The sequence below is a fragment of the Rhincodon typus genome, chromosome 35 (assembly GCF_021869965.1).
Source record: "Rhincodon typus isolate 14 chromosome 35, sRhiTyp1.1, whole genome shotgun sequence".
NCBI classification, from domain to species: Eukaryota; Metazoa; Chordata; class Chondrichthyes; order Orectolobiformes; family Rhincodontidae; genus Rhincodon; species Rhincodon typus.
This window is the reverse complement of record NC_063366.1, coordinates 19323019-19337496: the sequence shown is the minus strand read 5'-3', so window position 1 is coordinate 19337496 and position 14478 is coordinate 19323019. Positions and strand designations below refer to the sequence as shown.

The window sequence follows — 14478 nt, the reverse complement described above, 5'->3', positions numbered from 1 at the left end:
ATAACATCGCTCATTAGCCCAGAGCTTCTGTGGTAGTGTCACTGCCTCTGAACTAGAAGGTGCTGGGTTCAAACCCTACCTACACAACAGTGTATAATAACATCTCTGAACAAGTTCATTAGGAAACAAAAAACACCCTTTAAGTCCATTGCTAAAATACTCACCAGAATTGTATTTCAGTTGTTATTCCTGCCATACAAATTAGGAAGATTTAATGGGGGTTTAAGCTACACAGGAGAAGCAATACACTAGATGTTGAATGACTCTTCCTTACCTTAGACAGTGGTGAGCAACTAATTGGGAAAGTGTATTATGTTGGAATATTAGCTTTTATAGGCAAATAAAAAGTCTTACAACCACTATATAAAGAAATGATGAAACAACACCTAAAATACTGTGTACTTTTGGTCTCCTTACACGAAAGAGAGACATTACTGGTATTGGAAACAGTTCAGAGAAGGGTCACTCAACAGGTTCCTGGAATGAAGGGACTGTTTGATGAAGAAAGGCTGAACAGGTTGGGCCTATAACCATTGCAGTTTGGCAGAATGAGAAGCAATCTTACTGAAACATATAAGATTCTGAGAAGACTTGACAGAGTGGATTTTGAGGGGGAGTTTTCTCTCGAGGAAATCTAGAATGAAGGAGGCACAGTTTCAAAATAAGACAGAGATAAGGGGGTGAAGAGATTCTCTCAAAGCGTTGTCAGAGTTGGAATTCTTTTCCTGCAATGAGCAATGGAGGCTGGATCATTGAATTCTGCGCTGAGTTGGACAGGATTTTCGATGAGTGAGGCTTTATGCCTTATCAGGGAAAGGCAGGAAAGTGGAGTTAAGACATCACTCAGATCAACTAGGATCCCATTAAATGGTGGGAAAGGTTCAAGGGACAGAATGGCCACTCCTCCTACTTCTTATGTTCTTCTTATTAGCCTCCGGAAGGCCTTGCTCACTGGTGTGATGAGTTCTGACTTTCTTCAAGAAAGTCATCAACAGCAACTGGCTTTTTAGTGACAACATTTAGTCCTCATGATCTCCTGGCAAAAGACAATGGAATGAAGTTTCCACTGCATTCTTTCCCTTATTAACACAACATATTACATAGCCCAAGTGTAACAGTATGAGGATGGAGGGAGGGGAGACTGAGGAGAGTGGGAGAGAGAGAAATGAAGGGCAGAGCGTGAAAGGGAAGAAGAGCTAAAGGGGCAGGTGAGGAACAGGGAAAAATAAAAGTGGGGAAGGAGGAGAGAGGGAGAGAAGGAGGGAAAAGGGAGTGGAGATAGAAGATGTGGGATGGAGTGAGAGGGAGGGTGAAAGCACAAGGGAGAGACAAGGAGAAGCGAGCAAGGGAGAAGAGAGAAGGGAAGACAGTGGATGAAGGAAAGAGAGTAGAATAGAAAGGGCAAGGTGGGGGGCAGGGTTAAAGAAAAGTGGAAGAGAAGACATCCCTCTCTCTAATTCTGTGAATTCAATGTAGGTCTGAAATACATTCTTTTAAAAGGCTCAGGCTCTGGCTAAAGGAATGTCTTGCTAAACAGACTTTACTCAGCTTGCTCCTTAGAGGATCCAGTGTAATTCGTTGGGTAGCACTCTCACTTGAAAAATTTCTTCTCTGAGGATAATGAATCTGTGGAATTATTTACCTCAGAGGACTGTAGAGATTGGCTTGTTAAATACATTCAAGGCTGAAATAGACATTTTTAATCAGTGAGGGAATCAAGAGTTATGAGGAAAAGGTAAGAAAGTAGAGTTGAGGATTATCAGATCAGCTATGATCTTATTGAACAGTGAAACAGGCTTGATAAGCTGAATGGCCACCCCCTACTCCTACATCATGACCTTGTAGAGATCAAAAGGTTGGAATTGCTAGTCCCCCTTCAGAAACATGAATGCATAATCAAGGCTGACACTCCAATGCAGTGCTAAGAGTGCTACACTGTCAGGAGCTATTACATGTTAATCCAAGGCACCAGGTACCCCCTCAGATGGACCTGAAAGGTCCCATGGATCTATTCTGAAGAAAACCAGTAGTGGTCTCCCCCAATCTTCTAACACTTCGCTTAACCAAATAACTGCAAAATACTGTGGATACTGGAAGTCTGAAATAAAATTGGAAAGTGCTGGAGAAATTCAGCAGGTCTAGCAGCATCTGCGCTGAGATAAAAAGAGTTAATATTTGGAGTCCAGTATGACTTTTTCTGCCATATTAGACGCATAGAGTTAACTCTGTCTCTCTATCTCCACAGATATGGCCAGACCTGTTGACTTTCTCCAACACTTTTGTTTTATTTATTCTCTTTAATCATTAAGACAGGTGATGTGGTCATTCACCTCATTTCTGTTTATGGGTGCTTGCTGTGCACATATTGACGACCTGACATCTGAAGTAACTGTGAAGGTCTCCTGAGGTCACAGAAGGAGCTGGATAAATCCAAGCCTCTCTTTTTGATGAAGCAGTGATAGCTTAGAATTGAAATAGACCCGGCAGGTCGATTCCAAACATAAATGTCACCTCCCTACAATATCAATGCACTGTGAAACAGGAAAGGTGGAACCCTCGAGTTGCTAACTGCAGCCAGGCTCTATGGTAGCCCCTCACTTACCTTGAGCACCTGCCAGAAAAGCAAGGCAGAAGATGAGGAACCCGTACAGTTTCATTCTTGAATCCTGACGAAGATGAAAATGCTCTCTAGCTTCTGTGGGTCCACCTGACACTGAATCCCATTTCCAAGAGTAGGTGCCAGTGACCAGCTAATTCAAGTTCTAGGCTGTTCATTAACTGCAGTGTAAACAAGGAATTGAAACAAAGTTGGAGATGCCATGCCCTTATTTTTTGAGGATATGTTTCTGAGCTGAAGTCCATTCTTTATCTTCCGCCACAATATCCACCCTGCCGATTTCCCATTAAATCATCAGTGTTAGTGAACGTTCACTGTTTGACATTCATTGATTCATGAGGTAAATGTCCTCGAGTGTATGGATCACTGTTTTGTCCTGATTTACCCAGTGTACACAAAGCAAAAATTATTGCAGTTACGGGAAAGTGTGCCATTTCCCAACCACTGATTTCACAAGGCAGGCAATTGATGCCAATTCTTTCCTTCTTGATGTTCACTTGGGCTTGGTGATGTAGTGCAATGAGAACAACCTTTCTCTCAACTTCGGCAAAACTAAGGAACTGATCATTGACTTCAGAAAGAAAGGAGGAGAGCACACCTCCATCTACCTCAACGGAGCTGAGGTTGAGAGGGTAGAGAGCATCAAGTTCCCAGGACGATAACTGACAATCTGTCCTGGACTTCCCACGTAGATGCAACAGTGAAGAAGGCAAATCAACGCCTCCTTCCTCAGATGGCTTAGGAAATTTGGCATGTCTATAAGGACCCTCACAAACTTTTACAGATGAAAGCATACTGTCCAGGTGCATAACAGCCTGGAATGGCAACTGCTCTACCCAGGACCATAAGAAACTACAGAACGTTGTGTGCACAGCCCAGACCATCACAGAAGTCACCTTTCCATCTATGAGCTCCATTTACATGGCTTGTTGCTGCAGGAAAACTGCTAACATCATCAAAGACCCATTGCACCCTGATAATGCTGTCCGACTTCTTCTGTGAGGCAAAAGATACAGAAGCTTGGACACACACACCAGCAGTTTCAGGAAGTTTCTTCCTGACTGTTATTAGACTAATGAATGGACTCTCTAACTTCAAATAATGCTGATCTTACTAATGTTGATCCTGCCTAGTGGCCTGTGCATTGTAACCTGTATGCCTCTTAAGTTTTTTTTTTCACCCAATGATCTATACATCCTTGTTTACTATGATCTGCCTGTACAGCTCATAAAAATGCATTTCACTGTACTTAGGTACACGTGTTAATAAATGAATCAAATCAAAAGGATTTGGGAATTGCTGATAATGCTGGCATTCATGGACACCCCAAGAAAGAAATAAACTGAGTGGCTTTTTGGATAGCATTTTTAAACAAGGTAGCTTGATGATCATCAAGCCGATAACAGCTTTATATTTGCTATTTATTTAACTAACCTTTCCAATTGTCCTGATGAAATGTACTTGAAACCTCAAGTCACGACTCGATCTCGATTACTAAATCAGTATCATAACCATCATAAATTACATCAGGCTTGCAACACAACCTTCTTGAAACAACACTTTGTATTACAATTCATCATTACAACCTCTCCCTCCAGTACATTCTCTCCATTACAACCTCTCTAGTTATTACCATTTCTCCTTTCATTGCAATCTGAAAATTACAATATTTTCTGCTCTCAAAGTCTCTCCTACTCATTACAAGTATAAAGTGCTTGAATGTTTACTTGATAAGAGGTGGATTGAGAGAGTCAGTATTTTTAACAGTGGACATGTCCTTCTAATCAAGTAGAATTTAAGAGTTGATAGGAAAATAGAAATGTAGGATAACGAATAGGCCATTACAATCCTTCAGCCTGATCCTCTGTTCAACCAGATCAGGGCTGATCTTCAACCTCAATGCATTTTCTGTACTATCCCCATAATCCTTGATATCTTTTGCAATCTTTCCATTCAGTCTTTAAAATACTCAATGACAGTCCTCTGGAATGGAAAATTCACCACCCTGAGTGAAGAAATTCCTCTTCAACTCAAGTCATATTAGACCATAAAACAAGAATAGGAGTAGACTTTTTGCCCCTTGAGTCTGCTCCTCTATTCAGTAGGATAATGGCTGATCCAATATTCCTCATGTCCACTTTCCTGGCTTTTCCCCATAACCCTTGTTTCCCCTACTGATCAAGAATCTATATATCTAAGCCTTATATATACACAAGGACTCTGCTCCCACAGTTCACTGTGGCAAAGAGTTCCAAAGACTCACAACCCTCTGACAGAAAAAAAAACTCTTCGTATTTCAGTCTTAAATTTTTACCCCTTTATTCTGAGACTATACCTTCTTGTCGTAGACTTTCCCATGAGAAGAAACATCTCATCAGTATTTAGCCTGTCAAACCCTTAAGAATCCTATATGTTTCAATGAAATCCTCTCTCATTCTTCTACATTCTAATGAGTCTCAACCTGTTTAAAGTCCATCTCTTCTAAGACTGTCCTCCAACGGTTCCTGACTTCCCAAACAACGGAGATATCCTTGTTGTATCTTTTACATGCATCAATGTGATCACCTCTCATCCTTCTAAATATAAACTCAGGGTCCCTAATCACCACTGATATAACAGTCCCACCAACCTAGGAATCAGATCAGTAATAGGGTAGATAAGGGAGTGCCCATGAATGTTATGGATGACTTCCAGAGTGCATTCACCAACATATCACTCTGGGATCATTTGGGAAAATTACAGGATACACTGAGAATAAGCAATTGACAGAATGTGGCAATTGGTGTCCCTAGTGTTTTGTGTTGGGACCCAAAGCATATCACCATATTTAATAATGGGTGGGAAAAGGAATAGAGTGTTGCATCATGGAAGCGTTACAGCACATTCATCCCGTTGTGGCTGTGCTGGCTCTCTGCAAGAGAAAACCACCAAGCCCCCCTCTTCCATTCTTCTTCCTGACCCTATATTTTGTTTTCCTATTCAAATAATTATTTTAAAAGCCATTATTGAATCTGCCTCCACCACACTCTTCTTGCATTCTAGATCCTAATAATTTGCTGTGCATAAAAAAAGTTGTTTCTCATGTCACTGTGGTTCTTTTGCTAATTACCTTAAGTCTGTGCCCTCTGGATGTACATCCTTCCATCAATCGTTTTTCCGTAGTTTTTCCAAATACTTTGTCCAGACCCTTCATGATTTTGAACAACTCTTGCTTTGCCTAACAAGAATCTAACCACCTCTGAATATTTTTAAAACAATGACACCTTCCTGAGGCAGAGAGTTCCAAAGTCGCACAACCCTCTGAGAGAAAGGGTTTCTCCTCATCTCTGCCTTGATGGGCAAACCTAATTTTCGAACAGTGCCCACTGGTTCTGGATGCACCCACAAGAAGAAACATTTTTTTTATGTCCACCTTGTTACAACTGTTCAGAATCTTATATACTTCAATCAAGTGACCCCTCACTCTTCTAAACTCAAATAGAAACAAGCCCTGTTCAACCTTCTGTCATAACCTGCTCATTCAAGATACCAATCTATACATCTCCTTTGCATATCCTACATGCTGCAGTTTCTAGCCAAATTGTTGCATTAATTAATTTTAATTGAACAAATACTATTTTTAAAAAAAAGATGCATGACACATTCTAAAAAGTCCGGTATTCGGAAAACTCCAGTTTAAAGACAACAGGTTCTGAGAGATTATACATAGTCTTAAAGGATTTTGAAATTCAATAGATGGATCATTTAAATCCAGCAGATGGATACTAAGAATGATCAGAACAAATCAAAAGCTAATGGATGGCATGAAAGGGGAAGAAATGATACTTCAGCCTTGGTTAGATACCCACCTATAGCATCTGAATTTGTCTTTTTTTTAATTCCTTATTGGATGTGAGAACTGCTGGTTTATTCCCTATGATGGTGAAAAGCTGGAAACAGTGTGGATCTGAAGAGACTTGAAAGCCTAGGTTCCAAAGCTCATTAGAATGTCATGAACAGGTACAGAAAACAATCAAACCAAAAGCTAACAGAAGGCAGGCCTTTTATATCTGGAGGACAGGAATACAAAAAGTTGGAAGTCTGACTTCAGCTATATAAGAACCAGGTTAGAGCACACCAAGAGTAACAGTGAGGAGTTCAGGATATCACACTTCTGGAGGTTTACAATGGGAGTGCAGGGTAGCTTCACTAGAATGATAGCTGGACTCTGAAAGTTGAATCCCATCAGATTTTACAACAACTAGAGATGTTTTCCCTGGAATTCAGAGGGATACAGCTGAGTTGATTGAAGTTTTCACAATGTTAAGGGCAACAGGTCAGGTAGATAAGAGAAAAAAAACTATTTCTGATGGGTGGGGAGTCAAAAATGAAGGGTCACTGTTTAAAAAGTAAGAGTTAAACCTTTCACAAGCAAAATTAGGAAACACATCTAGGTACATAGATCACAGTAGGTATCCTCATCCGTAAATAGCAATTGATGCTCGATTAATTGCTCATCTTAAATCTGAGAGCGATATGTTTTAGTTAGGTATCAAAGGATAAAGGGCAAAGGCACGTGTTTGGAGTTAGGCGTAGGATCAGTCACAATCTTATCAAATGAGATTGTCATGGTGGCACAATGATTAGCAATGCTGTCTCACAGTTCCAGGGACACGGTTCAGTCCCAGCATTGGGTGACTGTGTGAAGTTTGCATATTCTCCCCAGTCTTTGCATGGGTTTCCTCCCACAGCAACAATGTGCAGGATAGGTGGATTGGCCTTGCTAAAATTGCCCTGTAAATATTCAAAGATGTGCAGGTTAGGTGGATTAGCCGTGAGGTAAAAACCCATGTGTTGTTCTGAGGTTGGGGTAGGGGCATTTCTGGGTGGGATGCTCTTCAGAGGGGCAGTGTAGACTCCATGGGCTGAATGACCCTATCTGCACTGTAAGCATTATATGGAATAGCAAGGCAGGCTCTAGGGGCTGAATGGCCTCCATCTGTTCCATGAAGTCCAGGGGAGTGGTGACCTTGAATCTGCTGTAGCCCCTACCCCCTCAAAAACTCAAACAGCAGTCAGTGGCTCTTCAATATTGATTGCAATGTTGTGAACAAAATCTGATCGCAAAAGCTATGACAGTGACAGCAGGAACCCCTACAACTTCATGTACAGGCTGTACGATTTGGAAATTGTGCTTATGATGGAGTGTTAGATTGCGTGGCAACTACCTGCCCTGATAACTGAAAAGACCACCATAAAAGCCCTCAGAGAAATAAATCCCACTCTGAGGAACAATGCCCTACGTTCCCAGCACCTGACAAATTAACAACTCGCGCAACAGGAGGTTTTAAAAAGAAATGATTTTTGCTTTTTTTTTCAAAATCACAAATTATTATTTTTTGCAATAAAAATATAGATTACACAAAAGAGGTGTTTCCTGTCACGGAGACATACAAAATAAAACAAACCGGGCAATGGTGAGGATAGGCCGGTCGGTTAAAAAAACTGAGACAGACAAGAGCAGGTGGACAAAGAATTTGGTGGAGACTCCATTGACTGGAATAGGTCAATCGGGACAAAACTGTGTGCCGTTAATCGGGTTGGCTGCACTGCGAAGTTGTCTTAAAAAAAGGGGTGCTTCTTTTTTGACAGGAGGCCATTCGGGTGGGATCGGGAGAGAAGTTGGATGGGATATAGGGTGGGGAAGGATGGAGATTCTGAGATGATGGGGTGAAGAGTGTGGTGGAGGGGAGGAAGGGGGGGGAAACAAGGATAGGGGGGAATTGGGTTGGGGGGGGTTTGGGTGGGTAAAACCAATTGCTAAGGCACCACCAGGCTGATTTCGGCGGGCTTGTTCTCCATGTTGCGTGTGGTGGTCTTGCCGTGCTGGTCCCGGAGGTGGACCCGCAGGGTGCTGTAGTGGGTGAAGCGCATGTCGCAGTAGTTGCAGCAGTGCGGCGAGTCTCCGTTGTGCACGTTCATGTGGTCCTTGAGCGAGCGCTTCTGCGTGAAGGTGCGGCCGCAGATCGCGCAGCAGTACGGCTTGAAGCCGGTGTGCACATTGATGTGTTGTGCCAGCCGCGCGTTCTTCTTGAACACCTTGCCGCACAGCAGGCACATGTAGAGCTTGTGGACCACCATGTGGGCGGCCAGGTGCTCGCGGTGCTCGAACGGCGCGCCACACTCCGAGCACAGGCCAGGACTGCGCGCTGACTCCCCTTCCTTGGTGCCCAGTCCCGCCAGTGCGGCGGCGGGAGGCGGTGGCGGCGGCTGTTGCTGTGGCGCCAGCGGCGGGTGCTCCTCTCCCGGCCGGTAATAGTTGCTGGCGAAGCCGCTGCTGCGGCACTCCTCGCTGGCCGAGCTCTCATAGTCCTCCTCCTGGAACTCGTCCGAGATCATCACCTCCGACATGTCGTAGGGGGGGCCGCCGGCGTCCGGGTAGCCGCCCGCCGTCGAGTGGATGCCCGGATCGGGCTCCAGGCCGTTGGCGGCCTCAGGGCCCCGCGCTTTGCCCTCCGGCTCCGGGCAGCCCTCCATGCAGTCGGCCAGCGACTCCACCTTGTGGATGCAGATGTCCTCGGTGCCGCCGAAATCCGAGCGCTGCTCTGACTCCAGCTTCACCACATCGTCGGCCGGCGTCCGCCTCGGCACTTTCTCCTCCGGCGCCGCCGCAGCCTCCCAGGCGGCCGTCCTGTCGGCATCCGGTGCCCGCTCCGACGAGCTGGCAATCTGCGGCGTGCCGGGCCCCTCCTCGACGCCCTCGGACGGGGTCACGCGGGGCCCGATGCGCGGCGACAGCGATTGGCGGCACTTCTCAACCACGTGCTCCATTTGCAGGCAGCTCGCAGCCGTCAGGTAGTCGAGGATGTCATTGAAGGGGAACTCGAGGCGGCCGGTGTAGCACGAGAGCAGCAGGCGCAGCACAATCTGGGCGCCGGTCATGGGGAAGACCTGCACCTCCTGCGATGGGTTCATGTGGAACTGGTCGCGCAGGAACGGCGAGCACGCGGCCAGCACCACCCGGTGGCCTGGGAACCGCAGCTGGTCCGCCACGATGGTCACGTCGCAGAAGCGCTCCTCCAGCCGCAGCTGGTTCATCTTCTTCAGGATGGTCACCTCGTGGCTCGGGAACTGAAACCTCACCACGTCGTCAGACGCCATAGCTGGGCAGAGGGATCTGAGGAGGGAGAAGGAGAAAGAAATAACAGACAACATCCTCCAATTGCTAACAGGGGTGGGGAGGAGAAATAACAGGGAAGGGTGCATCAGACGACATCTTCAGGTGGACCAGGGTATACCCAGTGTTGCTAACACATACAGGCAGGATGCAGGAGGAATCCTTCCTTTCACCTGGAAATTCGGCTCCTCTTCTCTGCCAGATTACGACTGTAAACTTTTACTGCTATTTGCCATCTGCCCATGATAAGTGTCAACTCCCTCATACAGATCAAGCCACCACCTGCAAAGTCCCCTCAAAGCCACTCACCATCCTCACTTAGAAATATATCACCGTTCCTTCACTGGGTCAAAATCCTGGCATTCCTTCCCTAATGGCAATGTGGATCAACCTACAGCAAGTGGGCTGCTGCGGTTCAAGGTGGCAGTTCACCACCATCTTGTCGGGCAGTTAGGGACGGGCAATAAAATTCTGGCCAGGCAGCGAAGCCAACATCCCATGACTAAATAAAAAAAATTGTTTGACTCAGCCTTAAATGTATGTCCCGATCCAACCTCTGCTGCTCACTGGGGAAGTGAATTCTAGAGATTTTCGGCGCTCCTTTTTTAAAAATTCATTCACAGGATGTGGCATCGCAGGCCAGGCCAGCATTTACAGCCCGTATCTACTTGCACAGGGCAGTTGAGAGTCAACCACATTGCTGTGAGTCTGCAGTCAATTGTAGCCAAGTAAGGATGGCAGTTTCCTTCTGTAAAGGACATCAGTAAACCAGACGGGTTTTTCCCCAACAATGGATTCATGGTCATCCTTAGACCAGGTTTTAGTTCCAGGTTTTTACTGAATTCAAATTCCACTGTGGTGGGATTCAAACCCAAGTCCCCAGAACATTACCTGGGTCTCTGGGTTAACAATCCAGCGATAATACCAATAGGCTGTCTCGTTAACTCCATCTTAAATTGGAGGCCCTTTCTACTTCTGTTGCCCCCAGAAAGAGAAACATCTCAGCATCTTGCCTTTCAAGGTCACTCAGAATATTATATGTTTCAATAAGGTTACTTCTCATTTTTTCTGAACTCCAATGAGTGTAGGCCTAACCTAGGATACTGAGTGTAGGCCTAAAATAGGATGCACAAAATCAGTGGCAGCAGAAGGCCAATTGGCTCTTCAAGCTGTTCTGCCTCGACTATTCAATAAGATCTTGGCTGATTTGTGTTTTAAATTCCACATTCCTAACTATCCAAAAGTTTTTTGATCTCCTTGCCTAATAAGAATCTGGTTTCCTGCATTTAAAAAAGTTAAATGATCCTGCTTCCACCTTATAGTCACAGCGTATTTACAGTACAAAAGGAGGCCTTTTGTCCCACCTGGTCCATGCCAGTCATTAAACATCCACCTAATGTAATCTAATCCTATGTTCAAGCACTTTACCTGTAACCTCCTTTAACTGTTCACCTACATAATTCCTAAATGCCTTGAAGCTTTCTGCCTCTACCAGCCTCTTAAGCAGTGAGCTCCAGATAAATGCAACCTTTTGGGTAGGAAATAATTTCCTCATATCCCCCGTAAACCACCTGCTTTTTATCTTAAGATTACGCCCCTGGTTACTGACCCCTCAAATAAGAGGGAAGATTTCTCCCGGACTATGAACTCAGAACTTTGTACACCTCAGTTTGAAATTTGGATGGAGGAAAGGCAGATGAAATTTTAATCCAGACAAGTGCTTTCTTTTAAAATTCATTCACAGGATGTGAGTGTCACTGGCTAGGTCAGCATTTATTGCCCCATCCCTCACTGTCCAGAGAGCTGTTAACAGCCGACCACGTTGCTGTGGGTCTGGACTCCCGTGTAGGCCATACCCTGTAAGGATGGCAGTTTCCCTCCCGAAAGACATTAATGAACCAGATTTTTTTTTTTTTTGGATAACCAACAATGGATTTGTGATCATTATTAGACTTTTAATTACAGATTTTTTTTAAAACTTGTATTCAAATTCCATTGTGTGTCATGGATGTATTCAAACCCATTCACCACCACTAACCCATCACCTCCCCTTAAGTGTAACGTGATGCAGTTTGGGAGATCAAATGCAAGAGAAAAGTATACAGGAAATGGCAAAAGCGTTAGGAGCACCGACATACAGAGGGACCCTGGGATGCAAGTCCATATCTCCCTGAAAATAGCAACACAAATGGATAAGGTGGTAAAAAAAGGTGTATAGCATGGTTGCCTTCATCAGTTAGAACGTTGAGCATAAAAACTGATAAGTCATGTTGCAGCTGTATATAACTTTACAGCCACAGTTGGAGTATTGTGTGTAGTTCTGGTCGCTACACTGTTGGAAGGATATGGAGGTTTTAGGGGTGCAAAAGAGGCTCACCAGGAGGTTGCCTGGAGTGTATTAGCTATAAAGAGAGGTTAGACAAACTTGGATTGTTTTTGCTGCAGAGTCAGAGGCTGAGGTGTGACCTGACAGAAGTATATAAAATTATGACAGTCATGGATAGGATGGGTGGTCAGAGTCTTTGTCCCAAGGTGGAAATGTCAAATACTACGGGACGTTGATTTGAGGTGAGAGGGAAAAGTTTAAAGGAGACATCCAAGGCAAGTTTTTTTTGACGTAGAGGGCAGTAGGTGCCCGGAACATAGAAGCAAAGATAGCAACATTTAACAGGCATTTAGACAGAGAACATGCAGAGAATAGAGGAATACAGACCATGTACAGGCAGATAGGATTAGTTTAGAATGGCATCATGGTCAACACAAATGTGGTGGGCCTAAGGGCCTGTTCCTGTGCTACACTGCTCTATGTTCTAATCAGATCCCTCCTCAGCCTTCTCTCCCCGAAGGCAAACAACCCCAACTTATCTGGTCTCTCTTCATAGCTGAATCACTGCAGCCAGGCAACATCTGCACCCTCTCTAGTGTGATCGCATCTTTCCTATTGTATGCCAATCAACGCTATCACATCCTTCCTGTAGCCTTCTGAGGCAGAGTTCCAAAGTCCCACGCTCTGAGAGAAAAACTTTCTCCCATCTCCATCCTAAAAGGACAACACTGAATTTTAAAATAGAGTCCCCTCATTCTGAGGAAGAATCATATTAGAGGCAAAGTGAAGCTGCCAGACCTGCTGAGTTTCTCTCACATTTTCTGTTTTTATTTGACATTTCCAGCATCCATGGGACTTTGCTTTTCCTCTCCCTAGTTCGTAAAGCTTCCCATATAGACAGGGTGTTAAAAAGGCATTTAGCACTCTTGCCTTCATTGCTCAGTCCTTTGAGTATAGGAGTTAGGAAGTCATGTCCAAGTTGTACAGGACATTGGTGAGGCCTCTTCTAGAATATTGTGTCCAGTTCTGATCACTCAGTTATAGGAAAGATATTATTAAGCTGGTGAGGGTTCAGAAAAGATTTGCCAGAATGTTGCTGGAATGGAAGGTATGAGTTATAAAGAAAAGTTGGATAGGCTGGAAGTATATAAAATACTGAGGGGTACAGATAGAGTTAATGGTAGTTGTCTTTTCCCTAGGATGGGGGATTTCAAAACTGGGCTGCATATTTTTAAGGTGAGAGGAAAGATCTAAAAAAAACGTGAGGGGCAAATGTTTTTACACAGAGGGTGGTTCGCGTGTGAAATGAACTTCCTGAGGAAGTACTGGATCTGGGGTTACAATTACAACATTTAAAAGACATCTCGATAAGTACATGAATAGGAAAGGTTTGGAGGGGCATGGGCCAGGAGCGGGCAGGTGGGACTAGTTTAGTTTGAGAACGTGGTCTGCATGGACTGGTCAGACTGAAGGGTCTGTTTCCATGTTGTATGACTCTTAAAAAAATCAAAAGGGGCAAATTGTTTGATTCAGTGTTTCATTCTACTGGACTGGAGAGAGACAGCACATGAGGATGATAACTGTGTTGCTGAATTGCATTTGCCAAGGGTGTGTTTATGGGATACTATCTGTATTTGAACAGTTTATGATTAGTGATGAAATAATTCATTATCTCGTTAAGTATTTCAATAGAGTAAAGTCATGCCAATTTTTATTTTTGTTATATTTTAACAGTGTTGTGAGAAAAAAGTGTGTTTTGATTAAAGCTTAGTGGTAGACAATATATCTGGAACCATATCTGGAACACAGCACCTTACACCTGCGGCTATCTCCATAATATACTTTGGGAGGGAATCTGGTCTGGTCTATACTATATTGCGTTGAGGTGGATGATCAGCCATGATCTAGAATGGTGGAACAGGCTAGAAGGGCTGAATGGCCTACTCCTGCTCCTATATTCCCTGTTTCACCAAGGATGAAGGATTTCTGAGACGAGAGAAACTGGGATGACTCTCATCATGGCAAAGGAAGTTAAGGAATGATTTAGCAGAGATGTTCAAAATTACAAAAGGCTTTGACAGAACAGACACAGAGAAATTGCTTCCAGTGGCAATGGGTCAGTAACCAAAGGATATAGATTGATGATAATGGTAAACAATCAGAGGGAGATATGAGCAATTAAAAAATTCAAAAAGCAAAATTTGCGGAAAGAGTAGCAACTGCAGCTGATTGGATAATTCTACCAATAGGCCCTAGATCTTGTGGCACAGTGAGCAGCCTCCCTGCCTCTGAACTCCAGGTTTGAGTCCCATCCCAGAGTCCAATGGCCATGGAAGGAACATTTGTAACACAGGTTGAATAAATCCCTTCAACATGTTC

General features: G+C 44.2%; 2 protein-coding genes across 2 annotated transcripts in view; both read right to left on the bottom strand.

Moving 5' to 3' along the window:
- LOC109921430 (complement factor B-like) overlaps positions 1–2734 on the bottom strand; it is a 44128-nt gene extending 41394 nt beyond the window's left edge. The window contains exon 1 of the mRNA XM_020521468.2: positions 2603–2734. Coding sequence (XP_020377057.1) covers positions 2603–2657 — 55 coding nt within the window. The 5' untranslated portion in view covers positions 2658–2734. The remainder of the gene's footprint in view (positions 1–2602) is intronic.
- A 3550-nt stretch (positions 2735–6284) lies between these two features.
- On the bottom strand, positions 6285–10120 carry LOC109921431 (zinc finger and BTB domain-containing protein 12-like). The gene has a single exon (XM_048616972.1). It carries the CDS (start codon positions 9860–9862, stop codon positions 8417–8419), a length of 1446 nt encoding a protein of 481 aa, XP_048472929.1. The 5' UTR covers positions 9863–10120; the 3' UTR covers positions 6285–8416.
- Between the last annotated feature and the right edge of the window lie 4358 nt (positions 10121–14478).